At 43.8% G+C, this 27,413-nt stretch overlaps 1 protein-coding gene across 2 annotated transcripts in view; it reads right to left on the bottom strand.

The window, feature by feature from the left end:
- USP46 (ubiquitin specific peptidase 46) overlaps positions 1-25,236 on the bottom strand; it is a 69,284-nt gene extending 44,048 nt beyond the window's left edge. The window contains exon 1 of one of the 2 annotated variants that reach the window (XM_033214698.1): positions 25,021-25,236. In XM_033214698.1, the coding sequence (XP_033070589.1) occupies positions 25,021-25,056 (36 nt within the window). In that variant the 5' untranslated portion in view covers positions 25,057-25,236. Of the gene's footprint in view, positions 1-22,239; positions 22,712-25,020 lie in introns of those variants that run through there. The other variant, XM_033214699.1, reaches the window with a different exon arrangement.
- Between the last annotated feature and the right edge of the window lie 2,177 nt (positions 25,237-27,413).

Below are 27,413 nucleotides of genomic sequence, written 5' to 3'. Positions count from 1 at the left end.
TATAGCACATGGAGACAGATACCATTAAATCTTTCTTTATGAGGTAGGAACATATTCAAGTTAATCCATGATTTTTGCTATTTGGAAATTCTTAGGTTCGGTTTGCTTCTTCTACCTATCTTAATATTTTCCCATTTTGGGAGGTGGCAACCTGGAGGTGGAGGTCATGACTCATACAAAGGATGGCAACCCAGGGGCCAGTGTTCAAGAGAAATACGCTGGAGACAGAGGCCTGGCCCACCCAGGCAGGAAGCTGGGTGTACCACAGCACAGCACAGCACAGCACAGCAAAAAATCAAAGTGAGCTCTCTGTGCCTTCAGTGAAACCTTGCTCTACTCTGAGGTCAGCACTTCCTCACCACCCCTCAGGTTGAGTTGCTTGGGTCTGGAAGGGTCATGTGGAGAAGTTGGCTGGGCCCTGATCCTTGGCGCTGCTTCTAGACCATGATACCCTCACCTTCTTGTAAAAACACTTCCCTTTCTTTTTTTTTTCTTTTGAGACGCGGTCTTGCTCTGTCCCCAGGCTGAAGTGCACTGGCTTGATCTTAGCTCACTGCAACCTCCACCCCTCAGGTTCAAACAATTCTCCTGGGCTGGGCGTAGTGGCTCACGCCTGTAATCCCAGAGCTTTGGGATGCCAAGGCGGGCAGATTGCCTGAGATCAGGAGTTTGAGACCAGCCTGGCCAACATGATGAAACCCTGCCTCTACTAAAAATACAAAAATTGACCAGGCGTGATGGTGGGCACCTATAATCCCAGCTACTCGGGAGGCTGAGGCAGGAGAATCACTTGAACCCAGGAGGCAGAGGTTGCAGTGAGCCGAGATCGTGCCATTGCACTCCGGCCTAGGTAACAAGAGCAAGACTTCGTCTCAAAAAACAAAACAAAACAAAAAAATTCTCCTGCCTCAGCCTCCTGAGTAGCTGGGATTACAGGCACCCGCCACCATGCCCAGCTAATTTTTGTATTTTTACTAGAGATGGGGTTTCACCATGCTGGCCAGGCTGGTCTCAAACTCCTGACCTCAAGTGATCCACCTGCCTCGGCCTCCCAAAGTGCTAGAATTACAGGTGTGAGCCACCGCGCCCAGTCAAAACATCTCCCTTTCTGAGGCCTATAACTCCCACCACGGTAAAGCTCCCTCCTTGCCCCTCTTCTTGGCTGACCCCAGCTCATGAAAGACCTACACTTATACTACAACTCTTATCATCCCAGGTGATTTCAACACCCATGAGCCATCCCACACATGCTCTCGCAGCAACTTGATGTCCTATTTTTCAATTGTCTTTTATTTCACTCCACTTTTTAAAATTCCATTCCACGTCAGCTACCCCTCCCATAGACACCCTGGATCTGGTCATCACCCTGAAATCCTCAAATGCAGGTGCCCACAATCTACCCAAACTCAGCTGTCAGCTGGCTGCTTCTACCTCTTCTTTTTTTTTTTTTTTTTTGGCCTCCTTATACCCTCCAGGCAATGTTACCACTGGCTTCTTTTAAGCCCGCAGTCCTAGCCACACCTACATCTCTCCAGAACCTCTAGTCCTCTACTTTCTCATTCAGCTTTGAGTCTGTGGATAACGGATCCAGTTGCTCTTCTAAATAGCCCTCACCCTGCCCTTTGGCCATACCATCTGGTAAGAAAGCCAAGCCAGTGTAAACCAAACATTTTCCTCTCTGAACATACACCCAGACAAATGTGCAATGCTAGAGGGAAAAAAAGTCAAACAACCAAGCTGACTAGATTCATTGGAATGCCCCCATTTCAAGTGGCCCACAACAGGTCCCATATTCCAGGGTTTCTTCAGTGCATTCACTTTCCACTCCACAGTGCTCATTTCCAGCGGTCCCCAAGCTCCTCAAAACCTTGCCATCCCCTTGACCCTTCTCACTGGCCTTCCACTCAACAGAAAAAAGCAAAACAAAACATTAACTGTTAGACAGGGACTCCCCCAACTTCCTACATGCCTCTTTCTTGCTAATGACAGAGAGGTCTCTCTTGTCCAAGGGCAATCTCTTCTCCTCTATCAGATCCTTCCCATCAGCATTTAAACATGCTCCAGCTCCCATATCAAAAATATACACACCCACACTGTCCCAAACATCACCTCCAGTTACCAGGTCCTCCTCACTTCCCCCTCAGAGCTAAACTTTCTTAAACAATTGTTTATTCTGAAACATTTATGGATGAATCAGATGATTTCTGAGACGGGTCTCAAACAATCTGGTGGTGAGGTGAGGAGAAGTGGGGGTTGGGGGGATAAAGCTATGTTGTTGAAGTTGAGTGATGGGTGTGTAGGAGCTCACTGTGCTTTCTGTTTATTTTTCACATATATGTATATAGGCAAAATAGTAGCCCCCCAACCTCCATAACTAGAGAATACATGACCTGACATGGCAAAAGGAAATTCAGGCTGTAGATGGAATTAATTTGCTAACCCAGTGACCTTACAATAGAGAGATTGTCCTGTATTCTCCAGGTAGGCCCAGTGGGATCAATCACAAGGGTCCTTCCAAGTGAGAGACAGAAGAAGAAGAGATCAGAGTGAGGCAATGTGTGAGGTCTCAGCTCACCCTCACTGGCTTTGAAGATGGAGGAAGAGGCCAGAGACCAGCAAGGCAGGCAGCCTTTGGAAAACAGGAAAGGCAAGAAAATGGGTCTCCTTTCAGCCTCCTGGAAGAGCACAGTCTGGCACCACCTTGATTTTAGCCCGGTGAGAACCATTTCAGACTTCTGACCTCCAGAACTGTAAGATCAAAAATGTATATTGTTTAAGACACTAAGTTGGCCAGGTGTGGTGGCTCACGCCCATAATCCTAGCACTTTGGAGTCTAAGGCGGGCGGATCACAAGGTCAGGAGTTCAAGATCAGCCCGGCCAATATGGTAAAACCCCCGTCTCTAGTGAAAATACAAAAATTAGCCAGGCGTGGTAGCAGGCACCTGTAGTCCCAGCTACTCGGGAGGCTGAGGCAGGAGAATTACTTAAACCTGGGAGGCAGAGGTTGCAGTGAGCCGAGATGGTGCCACTGCACTCCAGCCTGGGCAACAGAACAAGACTCTATCTCAAAAAAAAAAAAAAGACACTAAATTAATGGTAATTTGTTACAGCAGTAATAGTAAATTAATACAAAATGTCTCAGGCATTCCATAATAAAATCATTTTTTCTTTTTTATGAGACAGGGTCTCACTCTGTTGTCCAGACTGCAGTGCACTGGTGTGATCTCGGCTCACTGCAGCCTTGACCTCCCAGGCTGAAGCAATCCTCCCACCTCAGCCTTCCAAGTAGCTGGGACTACAGGTGCGAACCCCCACACCTAGATAATTTTTGTATTTTCTGTAGAGACAGTTTTGCCATGTTGCCCAGGCTGGTCTCAAACTCCTGGGCCCAAGCGATCTGCCTACTTTGGCCTCCCAAAGTGCTGGGATAACAGGTATGAGCCACCGCACCCAGCCTCCTAATAAAATCTCAAGACTTGTCTCTACTTCCTCATCTCCAAATCACTCCTCAAAAAGCCCCTTCTGGGCTCTACCCTCACTTCATGGCAAACTCCATGGCACTTTTAGGTGGCTGACTTTTTCCAGGGGCTGTCTGGGGCCCTCCACCCTCTCCCAGGCCCAGGCAGGAACCACTCACATGGCTTTAATCAGCTGCTATGTGCCAACCATTTCCAACTCTTTCTCGGCAGCCTGGAAACCTCATTTGTGAGCTCCAGGCTGAATGAATACTGGCAAGTCCACTTATTTGTCTCACAGGATCTCAAAATCAATTTACCTAAAACTAGATTTTTCACTTATCGTGTGTTTCCCTGCTCAGAAAAGGACAATACCCTCCTCTTCTTGGCTCATGCCAGAAACCTACAGGTCATGCCGACATCGTCCTCTGCACTATTCACCCATCCATCACTGTCCTATTGCCTCACCCTCATTAAATCTCTCGATCCCATATGCTTCTCTTTTACTCTACTGCCACCAGCTAGGTCAGGCTACCGGATCTCTCATCTGAATGACAACCACATGCTGAGTGGCCTCTACCACCCATCTTACCTACCTCTAACCCCACCATCAATGCTGCAAAAAGTGCTCTTGTAAAATATGACTCTGCTAAAAATCCTCCAGTGACCTTCACTGCTGTCTCCAACCTCATCTCCTGCCCCCATCCCCTGTCCCAATGGCCCTCGTGCTGTTCTTTGGTACCTCAAATGCCCCCTGCTTACTATCTGAGTACTCCTCCTTCCTGCTTCTTCAGACGCCTGTGTCCCAGCATCCTGCAGGGCCAGCTTAAAGGTCAGCTCCCAGGAGAATTCTACACTGGCACCCCTAAGTTAAGTCAGCCTCTGTGACAGAGAGAATACTGCCCCTCCCAAAGTTGTCCAGGCCCTAATCCCTAGAACCCATGACAATGTTACCTTATGTGGCAAAAGGGACTTTGCACATATGATTAAATAATTAAGAACCTAGAGGTGGGGAGATATCCTGGATTATCCAAGAGACCCAGTGTAATTACAAGTGACTTCAAGAGAGGGAGGCAGGAAGGTCAGAGTCAGTGGGGAGATTGACAACAGACGTAGAGGTCAGACGGAGAGACTGAAGATGCCATGCTGCTGGCCTTGAAGAGGGACGAAGGAGCCATGAGCCAAGGGATGCAGGCAGCCTCTACAAAGTACAAAAGGCAAGGAAATAGACTCTCCCCTAGAGCCTCTGGAAGGTGTACAGCCCTGCTGCACCTGGATTTTAAGGCTTGTGACCTCCAGAACTGTAAGATAATATATTTGTGTCTTTTTAACCTACTAAGTTTTTGGTAATTTTTACAGCAGCAATAGGAGAGTAATACACCCCTCCCCAAGCTCCACTTCCCACTCATAGCATCCTGTATGTCTTCTTTGTATATTCCAGTTATTATTTATATAATTATTAACATCTGTCCAATGCCCTAAATTATATATATGTATTATATATATATAATTTTGTGTGAATATATACAGATATTGCTCATGTGAGCAAAGAACATGTCTGACCTGCCCAATACTGCGCTCTCAGTGGCTAGCACTTAGTAGTCCCACAATACCTGCTGCATGAACTGATGCCTGGATGAATGCGTGCATGGACTGGGTAGGGCTGCCTGGGTAGCTTCCATGTGTATGATAATTTGGAAACATATGTTTGTGCACTCCCTATGTACTGTTCAGTGAGGCATAAGCAGTACCCTTCATCACTTCCCCATTCTCCCTTCCCTTTTATAGACACATACTCTAAGAATTGGTTTCCATGGATACAGAATGTCACTGATATTGACATTTGGAACCAAACTCTTACTTCACATGCTAGCATTTTTCATTGGTAACGTGAATTTTTGTGCATCCTTAACAGACTTAGGGCTTAAATATGTGAAATGTAAATGTTTGCATGATAAAAGAACACAGACATGATGGGGAATGTTTCATGAGATGACGATGATAATTGCTTAAAGATAAACTAAGCAGTAGTATCAAAGTTTTAAATGACCACAACCTTCAACTCTGCAATTCGACTTTTTTTATTCTACTATATTTTCATACAGGTGGAAAAAGAGATAAAGGCTGTAAAAAGACTCAAATAATATAAGTGTGGCTTAAACAAGATGGAAATTTATTTTTCTCTCATGTAAGTATGCAAGAGGACACAGTGTGGGCTTGATACAGCAGCTCTGCAGTGTTGAGGACTCAGGGTCCTTTTACCTTGTTGCACTGTCATCCTGAAGAGCCAGCTTCTATCTTTGGAACCAATATGGCTACTCTAGCTCATACCATCAAAGGACCTCTGCCAGGGGGCAGCAGAAAAAAAAATGGGAAAGGACTGATCCTCTTCTTTCAAAGATGCTCCTGGAAGCTGCACAAGTTACTTTTGCTCACAATCCTGCTAGCCAGAATCTAATCTAGTCATATGGCCACACCTAGCTGCAAGGGAGCTTGGCAAAGGTGGTCTTTACCTGGGCAGCCATGACCAGGTAAAATATCTCTAGAAATGAAAAATGCATTTTTTTTTTTTTTTTTTGAGACAGCTTCTCACTGTGTCGCCCAGGCTGGAGTGCAGTGGTGCCAACAAGGTTCACTGCAGCCTCAACCTCTCAGGCTCAAGTGATCCTCCTACCTCAACCCCAAGAGTAGCTGGTACTACAGGCATGTGCTACTATGCCTGGCTTTTTTTTTTTTGTAGAGTCAGGGTCTTGCCATGTGTCCAGGCTGGTCTCGAAATTCCTGGGCTCAAACAATCCTTTCCCCTTGACCTCCTAAAGTGCTGGGATTACTGGTGTGAGCCATTGTGCCTGGCTGAAAAATGGATACTGAGGGGACAATCAGCAGTCATATCCCTGCAGCAAGGTTTGTATCAGGAAAAAAGAAAAAGAAAAAAGAAAGTAACTTGAATTGGTTAAATAATTATAGTAATTCATATGATGGAATACCATGTAGCTAATTTAAAAAGTAAAGGTACCCTACAGGTACTGCTATGAAAATTTGCCTAAGATACAATGATAAGTAAAAACATGTTAACAGAGTAACAACGTGTTGTATGGGACAATACTGTAAATGTAGTTCATTCCATCAACAGACACTGAGCCCTGCGGTGTGCCTGGCTCTATTCTACATCTGAGGGACACAAGGTGAACAAAGCAGACCAGGCCACTGTATTCAACATCTACATTTTAATGGAAATTTCTGAAAGAACACTTAAGAGATTATAACAGTGGTCCCCAGCATCGGGGAGTAGGCCTAGAAGAAGAGGAGGTTAAGAACGGGCTTTTCTTATTATCTTTTTAACTATTTGGATTTGCACTATTAGCATATATTATTTTTTATTAAAATTTTAGGTCAGGCTCATGGCTGTAATCCCAGCAGTTTGGGAGGCCAAGACAAGTGGATCACCTGAGGTTGGTAGTTCAAGACCAGCCTTGACCAACATGGAGAAACTCCATCTCTACTTAAAAAAAAATACAAAATTAGCCAGGCGTGGTGGCGCATGACTGTAGTCCCAGCTACTCAGGAGGCTGAGGTAGGAGAATTGCTTGAACCCGGGAGACAGAGATTGCAATGAGCCAAGATCGCACCATTGTACTCCAGCCTGGGCAACAAGAGCAAAACTCCATCTCAAAAAAAAAAAAAAAAAATTAACAAATTTTTAAAAATGTAAATAGAAGTTTAGCAAATGAATGCCCTGTAGACCAGTTGCCTAAGGCCCTTGGCAAATACCTCAGAGTTGTATTTGGCCTTTTTTTTTTCACCACTATGTAATGCCTTTGATTTCAGTCACTTTACCTCTTTGTGGCCTTAGCTTCCTGGCTGAGAGGTTGGGCTGCTGATATCCAGTCTGACTATTCCTCAGGGCAGCAGAGAGAATGAAGCAAAAACTGGGAATGTTATCAGCACTGTATAAATCGTAAAGTATGTTACAAATCCAAGAGACTGCACTTCTATTGCTAGCACCCTGCACAAGACACAAAAGGCAATCAGGGGCACTGAAAAATAATTGCTATATGACCAGATGGTGAACAAAGTACCTATCTAGTGGGCTAAATCACAGGGTCTAGAAGCATAAGAAACATAGGGTTCTTATTTCCATCAGTAAAAAATGTAGTAACCTTTGAAAAACAATGCAGCCAACTTTATTAAAAATAGCATCTGAGCTGGGACAAGTTCCAACAAGACTATAATCTTAGCTCCTCAAAGCACCTCTGAAAGTAATTCCATGACTACCAAGGGGTGCTACTAAAACACAAACAACAATAACAAAATCCCAGGAAGGATGATTCATAAATGCATAAGATGGAAAAAGAAAGAAATGTTTTGAAGCAATTTAAAAGAAAAACAAGTTAGAATTTCTTCCTTGGTTGGGAGGTAAAGGATGAAGATGGCCTTGCCCAGAAGGAGGAAACAATGAAAACAATGGCATTAAAAGGTCTGGAAAAACCAATGAGAACTCTGTCGAAATATGGAAGAGCCTAAAACAAAAACACAGGGACCAGGAAGGTCCTTGGAGAAGAGCCAGACCATGCCACAGATTAAAAAACGAAGGCCCAAAGAAGTAAACGTACTTGCCCAAGATCTTTCCAAGGCAGCTCATTTATCTGCGTCCTAGGACATGCAACCTTTCTTTCAAGTTTGTACAAGGAAGGGATACAAGAAAGGCCAAAGATAACATGTAAGGATTTCTAAGTACATAGAGAATAAGTCATTAATTATGCACCATAAATTAAAGTAGATGACAGGAGAGGTGAACATTGCTGCTAAAACCACATTTGTAGATCTATGGTTCAAAAGGCTACTCTACTTATCAACTATACTTTCAAAGTACAAAGCACATAAAGGACCTATTTTCAAAAGGACTAGTGTTCCCAGAAATCTGATAACAAAGATCATTCCTATAGTCTTATGGAGAAAGTGAAGCAAAAATGAAGTGATTCAGCCCAAGATCTCAGGATGAGTCAGAAGTCACCTGACAGAATTTAAGTGTGATCACAGAGGAATTATGGCCACTGATGCCTCTCATGTAATTAACAATAATAGAGAACTCATAAATAGCATAGACTGTGTATAGTCACATTCTAGGGATTTTACCTGTATTTCATTCATTTTAATCCTCATAATAACTCTGAGGCAGATGCTGCTACTGGCCTTATTTTAAAGATAAGAAAATTAAGAGGGCAGGGAACTATTCAAGTTCACACAGCTGCTAAGTAGTGGAATTGGGTTTGAACTTGAACAATCTGGCTCCAGTGTGTGTACCCCCAACTACTACATAATATTGACTCTCAGGGAGGCAGAGTCTCCTTGGAACCACAGAACTGAAAGAACTGAAGAAACCGAAGAGGTCACGAAGTTGTCAGGAGAACCCCCTTCCTTCTGAAGCACCCCTTGAAATTTTCCAGAATGAGAACACACAAGTCCTTTTCCGTGAAATCTCTACGGAGTACTGGCAACCTGTTTAGAGGAAACATAAAATTGAGATCGGGAGTCAGGGGAGACATGAGATGTAGTCAAGAGGAAAGCAGATTTTTTTTCAAAATCATTTCAAAGACTGTGGATCTTTTATCTAGCCAAATAATAAAAACAAATAATGTCAACTTTTAAAAAGCTAAAAGAGAAAACCATATCAAAAAGCGAATTTGAATTCTAGGGAGTAAACCATTTTACACCTAATAATGAAATAATGTGCAATCTTCTCTACTAAATACTTGGATAGATACTGACAATAATATAACAAAAACAATGGAAAAGGGAGAGAGAGAAAGTGCATACGCAGAACAAAATGTGTTAATATATTAATGTAGCTTATCTCTTGGTAACATAGCTTATCTCTTGGATTACTGCAGGGAGAGGGGTGGGGAAGGACAGAACTGGCAATGAATTAAACCGAGGAAAGAAATTATTTACTTTAATCCAAAGAAAGTTGCAGAATATCTGTTATGCCTTTAAAAGATACGAACCCACAGACCAGCCAGGAGCACTATCCATCTCCTCCTCTAGCTGCCTCTCCTCATCATTTATTTCAACGTCACTCTTCAAAGCTACCTTCCCTGACCCTTCCCACTCATAGAATCCTGTCTGTTCCTCCACAGCCCTTAGAACAATCTGTAACATCATAATTGTAATTATTTAACAATTGTCTTACCACTAGACCACAGGTCTGCAACTAACAGCCCATGGGCAGATTATGCCAATTGTCATAAATAAAGTTTTACTGCAACACAGCCATGATCATTCATTTACTTATGGCAGCTATTTTCACAATATTAACAGCGGAACTGCGTAGCTGTGATACAGACACTACGGCCCACAAAGCCTAAAACATTTACTGTCCAGACATTTACAGAAAAGCTTACCAACCCCTGTACTAGGCCATAAACTTTATAAGGGCAGCAATTAGGTATGATTCATTTGCCAGCACCTAGTAGCATGTCTGGTGTATAGAAAGCACTTGATAAATTTGCTCATTGAATAAACTGGGGAAGCAGGGGGAACGTTAGCAGTAGGTGCCACTCATTCAGACAACTTCACATCTACATATTCATTTAATCTTGCTTGCTAACCCAAGGCAGATTACTCTTAATATCCTCATTCTACATATGAAAAAAATGTACGGAACCTGCCCAAGCTCACTCAGCCAGTAAGAGCAGATGTGGGATTCAAACCTACGTCAATTCCATTCCTGAGTCTGAGCTCTGGACCACAAGTCAGGAGAGAAGATATTCTCATTCACATTTTCAGTAATTCTTTAGCTACAGATGTAAGGCTTGGGCAGACAGCCAGAACTGTCTCTGAGTATGTCCACTTTGGCTGCTAGCTGTCACACATTACCTAACCACCGGGCACTTACCCAGAGTGGCTACGAATGCCTGACCCGTTTAGTTAGCAACATGTCACCACTGAGCCCCTGTCCCACTGAGCAATACTGAATGTGACTCTCTCTGCCAAATAAATCATTGATGGGAACTCATTATCCCTATGTCATAGCTGAAGGAAATTAGGTTAACTAAATTGCCAAGGTCAAGTGTTAGCATAAGGCAGAGGTAAGTGGTGAACCTATGATCTTAACACCATTATTCTACAACACTGGTTCCTGTTTCAACAGCCCATTCCTCTCCAGGCTTTAACAGGGAAAGCAATCATGAACAAGAAGGCAGTTAAGGGGCATTTTCATTCCACAGCATGACAGCGTGTCACTTCTATGTCTTATATCAGGGGTCCCCAACCCCCAGGGACAGTTCTGTGACCTGTTAGGAACCAGGCAGCACAGCAGGCAAGCAGGCATTATCACCTGAGCTGTACCTCCTGTCGGATCAGCAATAGCATTAGATTCTCACAGGAGAGTGAACCCTATTGTGAATCCTATTGTGAACTGCGCAGCAGAGGGATCTAGGTTGCGTACTCCTTCTGAGAGTCTAATGCCTGATAATCTGAGGTGGAACGTTCATCCCAAAACCATCCCCAGCCCTGCCCAGGTTTGTGGAAAAGTTATCTTCCACAAAACCTGTCCCTGGTGCCAAAAAGTTTGGGGACCGCTATCTTACATGATACTGAATTTTAAAAAAACTCTGAAAAAAACCTTGGGGCAGGCGCAGTGGCTCACACCTGTAATCCCAGCACTCTGGGAGGCCAAGGCAGGCGGATCACAAGGTCAGGAGTTTGAGATCAGCCTAACCAACATAGTGACACCCCGTTTCTACTAAAAATACAAAAACTTAGCCAGGCATGGTGGCACGCACCTGTAAGCCAAGCTACTAAGGAGGCTAAGGCAGGAGAATTGCTTGAACCCAGGAGGTGGAGGTTGCAGTGAGCTGACATCATGCCATTGCACTCCAGCCTGGGGGACAGAGAGGGTCTCCATCTCAAAACAAAAACAAAAATTAGCCAGACATGGTGGCATGTACCTGTAATCCCAGCTACTCAGGAGGCTGAGGCAGGAGAATCGCTTGAACCCGGGAGGCAGAAGTTGCAGTAAGCCGAGATCACGCCACTGCACTCCAGCCTGGGAGGTGGAGAGAGATTACATCTCAAAAACAAACAAACAAAAACAAACAAACAAAAACCTCAACATGACTCCATTTAATAATTGTACCCAGAGGCCAAAACATCTGCCACTGAAGAAAGCTGACCCTGGGATACTTGACTACATGACCATCCCAAGTCATTCTAGCAAGGAGCGTTAAAAAATAGCTAGAAAGAAGCTTTGGCTGGCAAAACAATTCTCCATATATTTAGAAATAACACAATGAAGTCCTCATGCAAAACTAAAACTTCAAGTCAAAAGCAGAACAAAGAATCTTGAGACCTTGTCTGTTTTCTAGCTGCAGGTGGAAGACAAGGAAATAGCCACTCATGCCACTGAACTCAGTGAGCTAGAAGCAAGAACATCATTTTCAATTCAATCTTTCTACAAAGCCACCAAGATGCTGCCTGAATTATCGTGTCCCTTAAGCTCCTACTTTACGCAGAAATACAGTTCCCATCTCTTCCCAGAAAGGCAGCAGAGGAGGCTGGGGTCCTTGCAAAATCCCAGGTCAAAGAGGCCTTGATATGGTTTGGCTCTGTGTCCCCACCCAAATCTCATCTAGAATTGTAATTCCCACAATTCTAGGGGCCTGGTGGGAGGTGACTGGATCATTGGGGTGGTCTTTCCCCTTGCTGTTCTCATGACAGTTCTCACAAGATCCAGTTGTTTGAAAGTATGTGGCACTTTCCGTTTCCCTCTCTCTTGCTCTCTCCTGCTCCACCATGGTAAGATGTGCCTGCTTCCCCTATACCTTCTGTCATGATTTTAAGTTTCCTGAAGCCTCCCAGTCATGCTTCCTGTTAAGCCTTTGGAACTGTGAGTCAATTAAACCTCTTTTCTTCATAAATTACCCAGTCTCAGGTAGTTCTTTATAGCAGTGTGAGAATGCACTAACATAGGCCTGCTCTGCAAATTTTATTAATAGGGTGATTTCATCCTCCTATCTTCTCATCCAAGCTCAAGGTCTTCATCAGTGAAAATCACAACTCCTGCATTCCCACCTCACAGCATGGGGAGCACTGCAGGCGTCAACATGCCTCAATGCACTTGTGCAGCAACCCTGCCCTTGGGAACCAGTCCCTTCTGGGTCAGTATTGCACCATCAGAGATCTTTTCAACAAATGTAACAAAAACATCCTGAAATGTGCTGATTATGAAATATAAAATATAAAATTCTGGGCTCTCTCCTCCCACCCCCGATAGGGTAGCAATGGGAGAAAAAATATGAGCAAGTTGTTCTTTACAGCAATGTTACTCAAAATGCTCTGTGGTGAGCTACATCCAGAAACTGAAAACATGGAGATAAAATGAGTGGATAGAGTAATTTTGTATCTGTCAAGTTTAGTAACAAAAAATTAAGGCTTGCATTTTATTTCTCTTTGGGTTTTTTAAATTCAATTTTGCTAGTTATTCCTTTTTATTGTATTTTACAAATATATTGGTCTGAGACAGACTGAAAATAACAATAAAACTGGTCCTTCCCTGCAGACTCTGAAAATAATTACCAACAGCAAGGCATTTAAATAAAATTGAGTTTATTTTCCTAAATGTGTGAATAGCTGCTAAAGCTCACTTCTAATAAGAGAAATGCAAACTACAAATTAAGACACCATCTTTCCCCTGACTGGCAAAGATCAAAAGGTTTCTGGGTAGCAAACTGCTTTGGCAAGGCTGCAGGCAGCCAGAGTCACACATATTGCTGATGGAGGGCAATTTGGCAAAATCCATCCCAGTTACAAATGCAAATCCATTTTTAGGAAGTCGGTCTACAGATATACTCCCACATATGGACAAAGTTGTTCCTTACAGGCTTGTTTGTAAAAACCAAAGACTAGAAAACTACCTACAACATGTCCTGCTAGTCAGTGAGGGCCTGGTTCAGTGAATTCAATACACTCAAGCAACTGAATACTCTGCAGTGATTAAAAAAAAGAATGAGGCAGCTGTTCCCACGGACCCTCCTACAAGACACAAACAGCAAGGGGCAGATCAGGACAGATCAGGGTATACTCTATGTACTGTTTGTGTTTTTAAAATCTAGGAGAGAAATATAAACACATTTGCTTGTATATGCATGTAACTCTAAAAGGAAGCATAAGAAACTATAACTATTGATAGATGCCAGAGATAAGAATTGGACAGTGGGTCTATTTTCAACATACAACCTTGTCCACATTTTGAAATGTCTGCCACATAAACTCAGAGTACCTATTCAGACACTTTACTTAAAAATTTAAAAAAGAAACTGCGCTTAGCTACTTCATGTATTTCTCAGTTAGGAAGGCTGTGTGCGCCAAATGACACAAAAGAGTGTGGTATAAGCTCATTCAAAGACAACATATCTTTTACTCACCACGTGCCCTCATTCTCAGAAAAAGGAAAAAACACTGTATCTTGACTAGTGACAACAAAAGCTTGGCCACACCCCACCAGCATGTGTCTTCCAATGGCATTTTGGTCAGAAATCATAGCTTCTTCCTCCCTTTGTCCTGCAGCCGTTCCCTAGTTCTCCTTGACTGAAAACCATAGCTGGTTTATAACACACACGCTTATCTTCTTGCCACTGCTCACCAGCAGGAGTGGTTCTTATTTTACAGACCCAGAGAGGCCTCAGTGACTTGCCCAACATCGCTAAAGCTGGAAAGCAATCAGAGCCCAGGATTTCTGAGTCCTAGCTCAGGGCTCTGTCTACTACAGTGTTTCGTGGACTCTTTCACTAGTGAAAACAAGAAGGGCACTGGAAGAAAGTGGTAATGCAATGCCCAGGCAACAGGCTAAGCACTAAACATCAATCTCTCTGGTTAAGCCCCACAATAACCCAGGAAGGTAAGTTCTCTCATCACCCACAGGCTATGGATAAGAAGCATGTCTTTACAAGGGTAGAGAACATCAAGCTCTCATACCCAATCAACAGTGGTATAGAAAGTCCAACCAGATCTCAGCCATGTGCTCACCTGCCTCCCAAGGAAGCTCACTGACCAGATCCATCATCTACAAAGCAGTTCAACAAATGGTGCTCCCCCAAGAGCCGGTTATTTGAGCCACTACAAAGAACCTCTCATCTGAGCCAATGTCACCCAAACTATGGGCCATGAATCCTGGAGGGAGGGGAATTACTCTTAGATGGCACCAGTATGAAACAGTTTTAACTGTAGAAATAATGTTTTTGAAAAGGATTAGAAAAGCATAAAACTAGCTCATCAAACCCATCATTTTGCAGATGTTTCAGAATGAGGTCAAATTAGGGTGAACAGATTAAGGAAAACTAAGTAAATAAGTTCAAGTGATACACAGATGTAGCAAAAACCATGAAGAATGATGACAAACTGACATTTGAGTATCACTGACCTAAGCAACTGGATCCATCCCACAGTTTTTCTCTAGAGTAAGAAAAATTTGGAAATAATAGGTTATTCACCCCTACCCTGCCAACCATACAATATGCATTCGTTCTGAATGTTATTTTTATTTATTTATTTGTATTTGCCTTCTCTCCATTACTATAGTACCCCTCTGATTCACGAGGCAGAGAAACCCAGTTCCCAAAGCATCCTGAAACTCTGCATTTAAATGGGAGTGTCCTCTGGTGGCTTAACCTTAGAGTGACCTACCTCGAGTTTGCCCTGAATAGCTCAGATCACACCTATAGATCAATTAATGCTTTATAGTCACTCTGAGCATTCTTTTTCGTTTTGAAAAGTATCTGACTTCAGAACCCAATTAGACAGTTTCCTGTTGTCCTGTCACCCGCTACAGCGCTGATTAGAAGAGTCCTGTGGGCCTGTCTCTACCTGTTTCTCCCAACACCACAGCTTTAAAGACGATATCTCATTGACTACCTTTGTTGTAAAAAGATAAATAGGCTCTAAGATTTACCAAACAGAATTTTGAATTCCAAACTTCTCCACTTTACAACTATATAGAAAATAGAAGTTGTTTTGTTTTTCCCAAAGCTTTGCTGTTCTAAAAATGGTCCTGTAACCAGCATTATCTATATCACCAGAGAGCTTGTTAGAAGTGCAAAATCACTGCCTTACCCCAGACCTGCTGAATCCAAATCTACATTTTAACTAGAGCTCCAGCTAATGCCTATGCATAATAAAATTGGAGGCATATTGCTGTACTGCAGGGCAATTCTTCCATTCTACCAAATTACATCCCTTCATTCATTTATCAATATTTATTTATTGAGCACTAACCACATATGTGCTAGGCACTGTGCTGACAGCTGGGAAATCAACAGTGAATAATACAAATAAATATAGTTCCTGCCCTCATAGAGTTGTCAGTCTAACATGGTAGTTTCTCAACCTTGGAAGCTCACATCGGAATCAACTGTGGCACGTAAAATACACACTCACACATACACACACAGGTGCCTAAAATTCACCCCAGACTACCTACATCTACATACTGTCAGAAACGCTTGAGACTAGGACCCTAGAAACTGCATGTTAAAAAAGCTCCAATTGGTGGAACCACTTTGGAGAGCAATTTGACACACCTAGCACAGCTGCAGATGGGCGCATCCTAAAAACAGCACATTGACTTCCAGGATTATATCCTAAAGAAATGAAGACACTTGAGCAAAGAAGACAGAAACAAGAACATTCACTGCAGCACTGTTTCCAGAGAGAATATTGTAGAAACTACCAAATTGCCCCTAAATAAGAGAATGAATAAGTAAACCATGGTTAAGTCAAAGAATCCTGTTACAGAGCAGTCAGAATGAATAAACTTGACCTCTATGTGTTGACATAATCTCAAACATACCTGTTGAGTAAAGACGGTTGCAAAAGGCTACACAGTTTTATCCATACACAAACGTTGCAATCCATTGCTTATGAATTCATAAATACGAAGTAAAGTATAAGACATGTTTGGTAAACACCATACCAACTTTAGGAAAATGGTTTGCTCTGGGAGGAAGAGAAAGGAAAGCGATAGGGGTGAATAAGTGTCTATTTTTAAGGTAAAAGAGTCTAAAAAGAGTTAGTGTTATTTTTAAGGTAATGTGTCTAAAAATAAAAGTAACCAAATATGGCTACATTTTAATATCTGTTAAATCTGAAGGGTAGGTAAACATATATAACATTATTTTTTTCATGCTTTTTTGTATGTTAATGTTTTGTGATTCAATTATTTTTAAAATTTCTTTCAAAAGCTTCACAGGTGATGTGATACAAAGCCAATGCTGAAAATCTCCATTCTTAGAACATATACTAATAAAAAACCTGGCTATTTAATATCAAGAAAAAGTTAAGTTGGCTGGGCGCAGTGGCTCACGCCTGTAATCCCAGCACTTTGGGAGGCCGAGGTGGGCGGATCACGAGGTCAAGAGATCAAGACCATTCTGGCCAACATGGTGAAACCCTGTGTCTACTAAAAATACAAAAATTAGCTGGGCATGGGGGCACGTGCCTGTAGTACCCTACTCAGGAGGCTGAGGCAGGAGAATCGCTTGAACCTGGAAGTGGAGGTTGCAGTGAGCTGAGATTGCACCACTGCACTCCAGCCTGGCATCAGAGCGAGACTCCATCTCAAAAAAAAAAAAAAAGAAAAAGAAAAAGAAAAAGAAAAAAGAACAGAAAAAGTTAAGTTACTAGCTTAAATAATTTTACATTCATTTTTTAAAAACTTTCACATGGAGTAATTTATTAAGCAATATTTCTTAAGAGGCTAGGGTTATTACCCAAGGGAAGCAATATTTCTCCAAGCATGGCCCTCAGCTCACCTATAACAGAATGTGGAGGGAGTAGGAAGGAGGAGGGAACACTAATTTAAAAGGCAGATTCCAGAGCCCCAACTAAGACCTACTTAATCAAACTCTCTGGATGTTGAACCCCCGAGTCTAAATTTTTAATAAGAGAATGCACATGTGGGCATCATTCTTTGGTACACCAAAGAACCTAAAACCATACATTTCTTTGTTTAATGAGGTAATACTCGTCATACTCTGAAAATTAAAATGAAGTATAGAGAATACTTTCTAAATATTTGAGACAGTAATTCCACCAGTATATATTCAAGCAGATCCAGATAAAAATTTTCCTGCACTGTGTACCTAACCTGAAGGACAAAGAAATGTATTTTAGGAAGATAACCATCATTTCACAATGCCTTTCTAAAAGAACTTGAAAAAGCAACTGGGTAAACAGGAAAACTCCGCAAGTCCAGTTTTGCTGCTGTTCTCACCAGGACAGGCCCCAGACACAATTTTCACTAAAGCCAATTTCAATTAAACCAAGCAAATGTGGCTCGACCAAGGCCTGGCTGGCACAGGAAGGTCTCCTGAATTTACTATCAAAATTCAAGATATCTTCTCAGTGCTACTCTATTATTTTTTTGTTACTCGTTTTCACCCCTCCACAGTGATTACCTTGTCATCATTTTTTTTGCCTGCATCTTCCAATCCACCCCTACCTTTCATGACTTTTGCTTTGGTCTCCTTGATTTTCCTCTTCATTGTCCTTTCTTCATTGTCCCTGTTTTCAGACAAAACCAAAACTACAATCCTGACTTTCAAGCCCTGGAAAACTGCTCCCAAGCCCCTGAGTTGAAAACAAACCAGCATAATAAACACATGAAAAGATGTTCAACCTCCCCTAGCAAACAGAAAAAGTGAAATTTTAAACCACAAAGGCACAATTTCACACCCATCAGATTGGCAAAACATCAAGTCTAGCAATATCAAATATCTATAAACATGTGAAGCAATTGGAACCCCCAAATGCTGCTTGGTTGGAATGCACATTGGGACAACTTCTTTGGAGAGCAATCTGGCAACTTATTAAAGAAGACGGTCTAATTTCTTTGACCCAGCAATTCCCTTCCAGGTTTACACCACAGAGAAACTGTCAACTGTCAACTGTGTATACTATACACAGGGAGATGAGTTCACAACTGTTCATTGCACTAAAACAGCACTCACAAATTTGTAAGCCTGCTTACAACATTACAATGAATGTGTCATAGCATATTTATATAATAAAATGTTGTTATACAGCAATTAAAATAAACTAGGATTATGTGTCTCTCAATAGCAAAATCACAATTTAAACAATAAAAGCAAACTGAGAAGAATGTTTAGTATTATAAAGCATGTTTAAAACATGAAAAAATACACTATATCTAGTTTATGAATGCACACAAATCTAGTAAAAATATAAAAATACACAATAAACAACAAATGTAGAATAGTGGTGGAGGGACAATGAGACCAGGAAGGACTCATAGGTGGTTTTAAATGTATATATAGTATTTTATTTCTTCACGGGGTGGGGAGTACACGAGTATTCACTCTATTATTCTACATTTCTGTTTGTCTAAAAATCACCATCACTCAGAAAAAAAGCCAAAGTCTAAGCTAATTTAAAAGGATCTGAGGGTTCTGAAAGTGGCATTGGAACTTGAGGAAGAAAAGGAAGGTTGGCCCTATGAGTGTAAAGTGAAGCTTTGGGGACCATGGAGTCCCACCACCATGATTTTAAAACTATCCATCACAAAGAATCATTCTCAGAATTGTGGTAAACTTCCATGTACAGCACTTAAAACATCCCTCAAACTTCAAGCCATAGTCCCAGAAGAGAAATATTCCAAAAACCCTTTACTGTTGGGGTTGGTTGGTAATACAGAGTTTGTCTCAAGAATGTTTTTGCAGCAGGGCACAGTGGCTCATACCTTTAATCCTAGTACTTTGAGAGGCTGAGGCGGGCAGATCAACTGAGATCAGGATTTTGAGACCAGCCTGGTCAACATGGTGAAACCCTATCTCTACTAAAAATGCAAAATTAGCCAGGCATGGTAGCAGGCACCTTAATCCCAGCTACTCGGGAGGCTGAGGCAGGAGAATCATTTGAATCCAGGAGGCAGAGGCTGCAGTGAGCCATCACACTCCAGCCTGGGCACCAAGAACAAAACTCTATCTCAAAAAAAAAAAAAAAAAAAGATTTTGCTGGTTGATTTTTGGGTGGCCTTTCCTCTTAAAGACCACCAAGGCCTTTCAAACCCTTAGGCCAGCATTTGGTTCCACCAAAATTGAAGGTTTGTTATAAGAAGCTGCATTAAAATAATTAGACCAGAAAAGTTAACTAGACTAAAAGACACCACCTTTTACATCTCTTCTAGTTAGCTTTGGGTGGCTTCATGGGTAGGCTAGTGATAGAGATAGGTGGTTACCAAATATCCTTCTGATGATACCACAGAATTTAATACCATCATGGAACCCTAATCCATTCACACTAACTAGAAAGACCAGGAGGGGGGAAAAAAGACATCTGAGCTAGAGAAATTTCTCTAAATTGCTAAGAGAATAAAAATTGAAAATGTCTTTCAATTATAACCCAAACATACCAAAATTCCACTTAGTAAAGAATAAATAAACAGGTTTTACGGTATGAGTGAACTGAAGCACATAAAGTTGCTATTCAGAAAAGGTATCATAATCTTTCATTCTAACTAAATACTGGCATTCAACTTCGTTTTCTTGGAGGAGAGCAAGAAAAATCCGCAGAACTAATTGTCAGGTCCCGACCTAACATAAACCTCTGCATATGAGACCAGTGGGGCCAGAAAAACAGAATTTCTTTTCTTTAAACATTAACTCACCTCACCTCAGACTGTATTTTCTAACCCCAGCAACTATCAGAGTAGACCCTCACATGACTTTACACCTAGCTGATACATTAACTAAACTTACAGTTGCCAACTATCTTTGAGAATGGAAAGCATGAATAACAATAACAGAGGAAAAGGCAAGATATCTGTTCCCCCAAATCATAAGACTGACATATTTTTTAATAATTAAAAAATTGTTTCCAACCATTCTCAAAATACTTGCCTTAGGTAAGTAGTTATGAAGATAAAACTATAAAAATTCTCTAGTTTTCTTTCAAAATTTTAACATTTACTTTCCCTTTATTTCAACATAACTTCATTTATTTATATGTATATGTTTTTATTTACATGATTTTATTTGTTTGTTTTTGGTAGAGATGGGGTCTCACCATGTTGCCTAGGCTGATCTTGAACTCCTGGGCTCAAACAGTCCTCTTGCTTCAGCCTCCCAAGTACTGGTATTACCAGTGAGCCACCATGGCCAGCCTACTTCATTTATTTAAAAGAACTAAAATCTGGCACTCAAACTGGTGTCAAAAATTATCCTGAGGCTGTTCTACAGATGCTAAAATGCTAATATCTCATAAGTTTAATGCAGTTTTAAACAAGGCAGTTAGGTAACGAAGTGGTTGCTAACCAATTAAGAGGTGCAGATTTTCATAAAGGCTTTATCTAAGAAATTCTACTAAGAAGCTTTTCATGACCAAAAACAGAAAATCAGTTTTAGAAGATGAGAAAAACGAAGGTCCCCAGAAATACAACAATTTGCCCAAAAGCACCATTAGATTCATGCTTAACTGGAGAGACACCCAATGGTGCTGATTTCAATTCTAACTCACATTGACTATAATCATGTCCTCATATAAAATAAAAGCCAGAAGTAGAACGTGTATCCAACTTTGGTCAAATGAGAATATATTTTTGAATGTCCTGTTGTATTAATCGGTCTTTCCACTGTACAGCTGCTGGGAGTTTGTTCAACCTCTATCTGTGCTGGTATCACACTGTATTGAAATGGTTTCATCTTTACCAATGTTACACCCACAAGATAAGGAACAGCTGAGCCCCTTGGGGACAGGGACCCACCTCATTCATTTATTAAGCAGTTGAATACAGTCTGTGCCAACACTAACATAGCAGGTCCTCAACAGATGGCCACTTATCAGAACAAAACTCATAATCTATTTGATACACGGCATTTTCTCAGAGGTACATCTTACAGCATTATTAACAAATGAAGTAAGATTAGAAGATCTGGACCAATTTGCATTGATATGTCACATTTGGTTTCTTCTAACTAATGCTTCCCTTTTAGAAAATTCCTCAAGCTCTTCAAACAGGAAACTTAAAAAAACCCAAAAACAAAAACCTTCCATTTGCAGGGCCATAAATATATATAGGAAGTTAAATCCATTGGTCTGGATAAAAATCAGAGGATTATCAACAGAAGACATTTCCTCATGCTTGGTAGCAGCTAGTGCATTATGAAAATTACAACACACCAGCCAAACAAGCTTTACTATATCTTAACCAGACATTGCTGTGTGGCCAAGCTGCCTTGCCCTGAGCAAGTTCATCAAGAATTACCATGGCAGGAATTCACACGGAAGAAAAATTAAAACAAATGGAAACTAGTACTAAACTTCCAGTGGACAATAAAAGTTCAGCAAGTGGGTGGGTAAGTGGAGGAAATGAAGATATTTTCCAAGTTTTCTATATCTAAAACTGGCACAAGAAGTATGGGGAAAAGAGGGGATGTTTAGTTCTCAATCACACGAAGTATCTGCCACAAGTTTGGTTTCTACTCTGCCGGGTCCTTTCTTATCTGGTGGAGGAAACAAATCCACTTTCAATGAGAGATCTTCATTTTTTCCTGTTACCCAGAAAAAATGGTATCTTCTAACATCCTTTCTGGTCACATATCAGCCTGTTCAAAATATGTCACACGATCTGCTTAAAAAAAAAAATGTAATCCCCACTTGCTCTTACTACAACTACTCAAACCAGCTGGGACCAAACAAACTTAGGAGTGGGAAGGGTCAGTAAGAGGCCCACAGAGAAGCTAAGCAGTGAGAAGGGACCTGTAAGACACCTACCTGGAAACAATTCATTATTGAGCGAAGAATCAAGGTCCAGTGAATATTTACGTCTGATCCAGTGAAAAGACAGCAGTTTTCTCATATCATTTCTCCTCTGGGAAGGAAGACTGGGAGGGGCGGTAGGGGCGGTGGGGGGGGGGTGACCTGAGCAGGGGGCGGGGTTAAGGATTCCCACTCCAGCCTTCCTATACGTGGGCAGTGTTTATATTAGTGGTTGCTTCCACCAGGTCTGAAATGGCATGATCTCCACTGTCCCTTAAACACCTGGTAGATGACATAACAATGAGAAAGATGATGTTGACAATGACACTGAGTTCTAGCCATGTACCAGGCCCTATGCCCAAGTAATACAATATTAACATCTCCTTTTGGTAGATAAGGAAAGTCTAAGACTGGGCAACTTGTTCAAGGACACAAAGCCAACATGTGTTAGAACCAGGACCTGCTGAGCATGGTGGCTCACAGCAGTAATTTGGCGCTTCGGGAGGCTGAGGTGGGAGGACCCCTTGAGCATAAGAATTAGGGACCATCTTGGGGAACAAAGGGAGACCCAGTCTCTATGGAAAATTTAAAAATTAGCCAGGCATGGTGGCACGTGCCTGTAGTCCCAGCTACTCAGAAGGCAGAGGTGGGAGAATCGCTTGAGCCTGGGAGGTGGAGGCTGCAGTGAGCCACCATGTTCATGCCACTGTACTCCAGCCTGAGTGACAGTGTGAGACCCTGTCAAAAAAAAAAAAAAGGAACCAGGACCTGAACGCAGAAAGTCTGACAGTAGAACCCAAACTCTGTCACTCTCTCCAGACACGGCGTCTAAATAGGCACATCGGACTCCTTAATTAATGAATTACTCGTTCCTCACTTCATCTGGGTGATGGTCCTAAATTTGGTACCTTTTTAGGTCTCCACCCGAGATGTCAACTCTCAGGGTAGTATTGGCCTGCTCCTCGCAGGTCCTCCCCACACCCTGTCTCCCTGGCTGAGTTTCACTGAAACACATTGTGACATTCAGCCCAGGTGTGCCAGAAAGCCCCAACAGCACTGAGGGCGGGAGGGAGGCGGGTGGGGGGAGGTTGGTGGCTGGCTTCCTCTAGGGACATGCTAGCTCTCAAGTTTCCAGCCTGCTTCTACACAGAGAGGTGTAACCACACACAAGCTGGACAAGACCACCACCAAGGGCTGGGACGGAGCCTAACTACCCTGTAGTATCCTTAGGCCTGCGGCCACACCAGCAGACATGAAAGAGTATTCAAGCTGCTCCTGATTCACAGTTCCCTCAGAAGCTGGTCGTAGGAGAGAGAAACTGAGAAGGCATCACCTCTTCACAAGCAGCCCCTCCACAAGAGTAAGAGTAAACCTGTCTCCTCGCAGAGAAAGGAAAAAAGAGAAAACAGAAAGGCTCCACGATCCACTCCCTGTATGGAACTCGCCCGGCACCAACCAATACCTGTGCAGCTATCACTCTGGGAGGCCCCAGCATTTGCTCTGCTGGCCGTGACAGTGGCACGTCCCACTGTGCTGAAAGCTGAAGCCAGCAGGTCTCAATTCCACCCCTGAGCTAACACAAGGTTTCTTAATGCTCCTTTGCCATGTGTTGATCTTGCAACAGAATGTGGGACAGAAGATTTAAAAAGCTATGTGATGGGGGAAGGGCAGCCAGATCACCTTACACCAGGGCTTCTCCATCAAGCTTCCTTGGATTCCCTTTAGGGGCCAGTATTACTAGCTTCTAGGGAGGTTTTCCTCAAACTGGCACTGTAAGAGCACGTGTTGCCTCCGGGGACCAGCTTGGGAGGGGGCTGGAGGGGGGCGGGGTGCAGTCTAAAGAATGGAGCAAAGCACACATCATCTCACCCTGCAAGGGACAGCAATGCCTTACTCCAGTCTGAGCTCCCAAAGGCTCTGACAAGTGGAGGTGCCAGCAGGGTCCACCCTGGGGACCCAAGGGCTGGAGATTCTTCCTACAGAAAAAGGGAAAGCAATGGGGGAAGCCCAAATTAAAATGACCACCGCGTCATGGGCTCGGACTGCATCAGAACCCAGTGATGTCCCTGGCTGTATCCATGCCCGCCAGCCTCCCCTAGGTCTACAGCGGATAAGGTAGGAAAACCCTGGAGACCTCCTCCAAGCCCACAGTCGGCCCCACCCTTAAGGCCTGCAAATATTACCGCTACAGACCCTTGTCCCTTTTTCACAGATGGGGAAACTGAGGCATGCGGAGCAAATTACGGTGCTTTTTCAAACCAGGTTGAAGTTCACTTCTCTAGCCACTATTTTGCACTTTTTTACAGCTTTATTACATTTCCAATTTCTCCAGATACACAATTGGTGTTGCAAAGTGAATTTTAAACACCACTGAAGGACTGAACTCAAAATGACAGGAGGGCAGTCTGGGCGTCCAACAAGGCCGACTTGACCGCAAGAAGAGGATGGGTGCCCCCACCTCCACCTTATCCCCCACCCCTCCCTGGGGACGTTCAGGTTCGGTCGCTTCCCTTCCCTCAAGCCGCTTCCACCACAACCCGAGGGCGGGGGCGCAGCAGCTGGGCCCCGGGATCGCCGGGCGGGCTCTGATGTACCGGGGCTGAGGCGGGCGCGGGGGGCTCTGGGACCCTCCCGGCCGCTGAGGGGGCTGCGACCGCGCGCCCAGCTCGGCGGCCGGTAACTTCTGGCGGCGCGGACCCCGCCGCCCCAGCCGCCGGGCGTGTGGTGCAGTTCGGGCTTCCCTTTCTTTGCCTCGCCGCGAGTCGGGCGCGACCCCGAGGCGGCTCGGCCACTCACCATATTACAGATGGAGGCGATGTTTCGGACAGTCATTAGTCTAAAGGTTGCAGCGATCCCTCACCGCCATCTTTACAAGGGGAAACCGGGACTGCCCATGGTGGCGCGCTGGCGGGGAGGCCGGGCGGCGGCGCGGCGGCCTGGGGTCCAGCTTTCAGTTTGGCTGGGAGAGGGAGGCCGGGAGGAGGAGGCGGCGGCGCGGGGAGGGCGGGGAGGGAGCGCGGAGGGGCGGGGAGTGGCGGAGCGAGGGAGCCTGGGCCGCGGCCGGCGGCGCGAGGAGGAGGGGCAGCCCGGCGCGCCGCGTGAGTCCGAGCCGGCCGCTCCGAGCGCTCCGGGCTGGGTTCCCGGGCCCCGCCGCGCCGCCTCCCTCCCCGCCCGGCTTGGCCTCCTGCTTTTCCATTTGATTCCCTGCCTCTCTCTATTCGGACTGGAATGCCGGGCCAGGCTCCGGGGCGCGCCGCTGCGGCAGCCGCACTCCGCAGGTCTCCCTGGCCGACTCCGACGCGGAAGCAGCGGCCCTCCTCGCCGTCGGGGAGCCAGGGAGCCGGGGACGGCACGGGGCGCGGGGTGGGGAGGCGGGAGGCCCGGGCCGGGGCGAACCCGGGGCCGCCTTCCGTCCTCGCTTTTTCCTCGTCGCCTTCCTCCCGCCGCGCCTCGGCAGCCTCCGGTGTTTAGTTTTTGGCGAGGCGTAGGGGTGGTAACGTCCAACTTTTAGTTCCTCCCGAGGGTTCCAACCAGATGGCACCGGCGGGGACCCAAGAAGTAAAATGGGGCGAGGACACCGGAGCGGTCAGAGAGCCCTCGCCAGCCGCGGGCCGGGCGCCCGAGAAAGGGCGCCGGGAGGGGAGAGGAATCCGGGTCTGGGCGGAGGCCAGCAGCGGCGCGCTTGGGCGGCTTGTAACATTAGCGGGTCCAAAGGAGATGTGCCGGTTCCGCGCAAGCACTAAGGAGCGGAAGGAACGAAAACAAAACTTTTCCGTATCTTCAAGGCAGGCATACCCCTCTCAGGCATGCCCAGCGTCCAATTGTTGAGATGGGCGCTGTATGGGATCATGCACATTTCCCGCATTAAAGGTCGTGTCTGTGGGTTCAGAGGGTGAGTCTGTGCACCACTTAGCAGATAGGTCCACGCGAATTGAAGGGGCCGGTTTCTGAATGTGTGAAACAGTTACACATAACAAGGTTGCAATTCGATGCTTTCATGGGAGAAGTTGTACAAGTGAGATGTGTGGTAAATTCTTAAATCAATATATTTAATGACAAATTGAATCAGAAGAAAAATTAGTTGAAGATAGCTTTTATCTAACCAAGAGTAAACATTTGAGAGCCGTTGATTGCTAATATCCCTAGGATCTGGGGAGGAAACAGTAAGACAGACTCGTTGACTGAAGGTTTTGGGAGTCATGTCACTGTGTTTTCCAGTGGACATAAGAAATAATATTCCTGCTTAAGTCTTTCAACCTAAATATTATTTCCAAATACATCCTGATGATAATTTCTTCCATTGTAAGTCATGACTGATTTTCCTCTCTCTCTCTCTCTTTGTTGTTGTTGTTTTTGTTTTTGTTTTTGTTTTTGAGACGGGATCTCGCTCTGTCGCCCTCTCTTTGTTTTTTAAGAGACAGGGTCTCTATGTTGCCCAGCCTGATCTCGAACTCGTGGGCTCCAGTGATCATCCCACCTTGGCCTACCAAAGCGCTGGGACAACAGGCGTGAACCAACTGCACCCAATGCTTACATTCATGATCTCCTTTAATCGCCACTATAACTATTAGCCGGTAGATGCTATTATCTCCTTTTTTGCAGATCAGTAACATAAGGCTTAGAGGATCAAGTATCTTGCCCAGATGCCTTACCGAAATGCTACAGATGAAGTTGGTGTGGTAACCTGGGCTGAGCACTCTGGGAGAGGAAGAGAAGAGAGAAGACAAAAAACAACTGAGCTATGACCAGTCCCAACACAGAGGCCCAGAAAACTTTAAGATTTGAGGATTAATGTCTCAAGGTCAGGAGCAACCTCAAGGCTAAAACTCAGATCTCAGGACTCAATTTCACAGAAGTTCCACTATAAAGGCATTAATCCAAATCTTTAAATGATATGAAAATTTTATAATAAGAGTTCAATATTTCTGCCAACATTGGCACATGGATTGCAAAGTCCACAGGATTGAAAACACCGTCAACATAATGGAAATTGAACAGCATCTGATTACTGAGTGCTATATCAGCAAGTTAAATGCATCTTTTGCATACATTTTAATGGTGTATATCCTAAAACTGAAGTGTTCAATATAAACATCCAGATTGAAACTCAGGCAGTGAATTACATACACAACAAATCAATTGAACATGGCAGAGCTTGTCAGACTCATGAAAGATTAAATACATTTTAC

The sequence above is a fragment of the Trachypithecus francoisi genome, unplaced genomic scaffold (assembly GCF_009764315.1).
Source record: "Trachypithecus francoisi isolate TF-2019V2 unplaced genomic scaffold, Tfra_2.0 Lachesis_group1, whole genome shotgun sequence".
NCBI classification, from domain to species: Eukaryota; Metazoa; Chordata; class Mammalia; order Primates; family Cercopithecidae; genus Trachypithecus; species Trachypithecus francoisi.
This window is presented reverse-complemented; position numbering and strand designations above follow the sequence as displayed.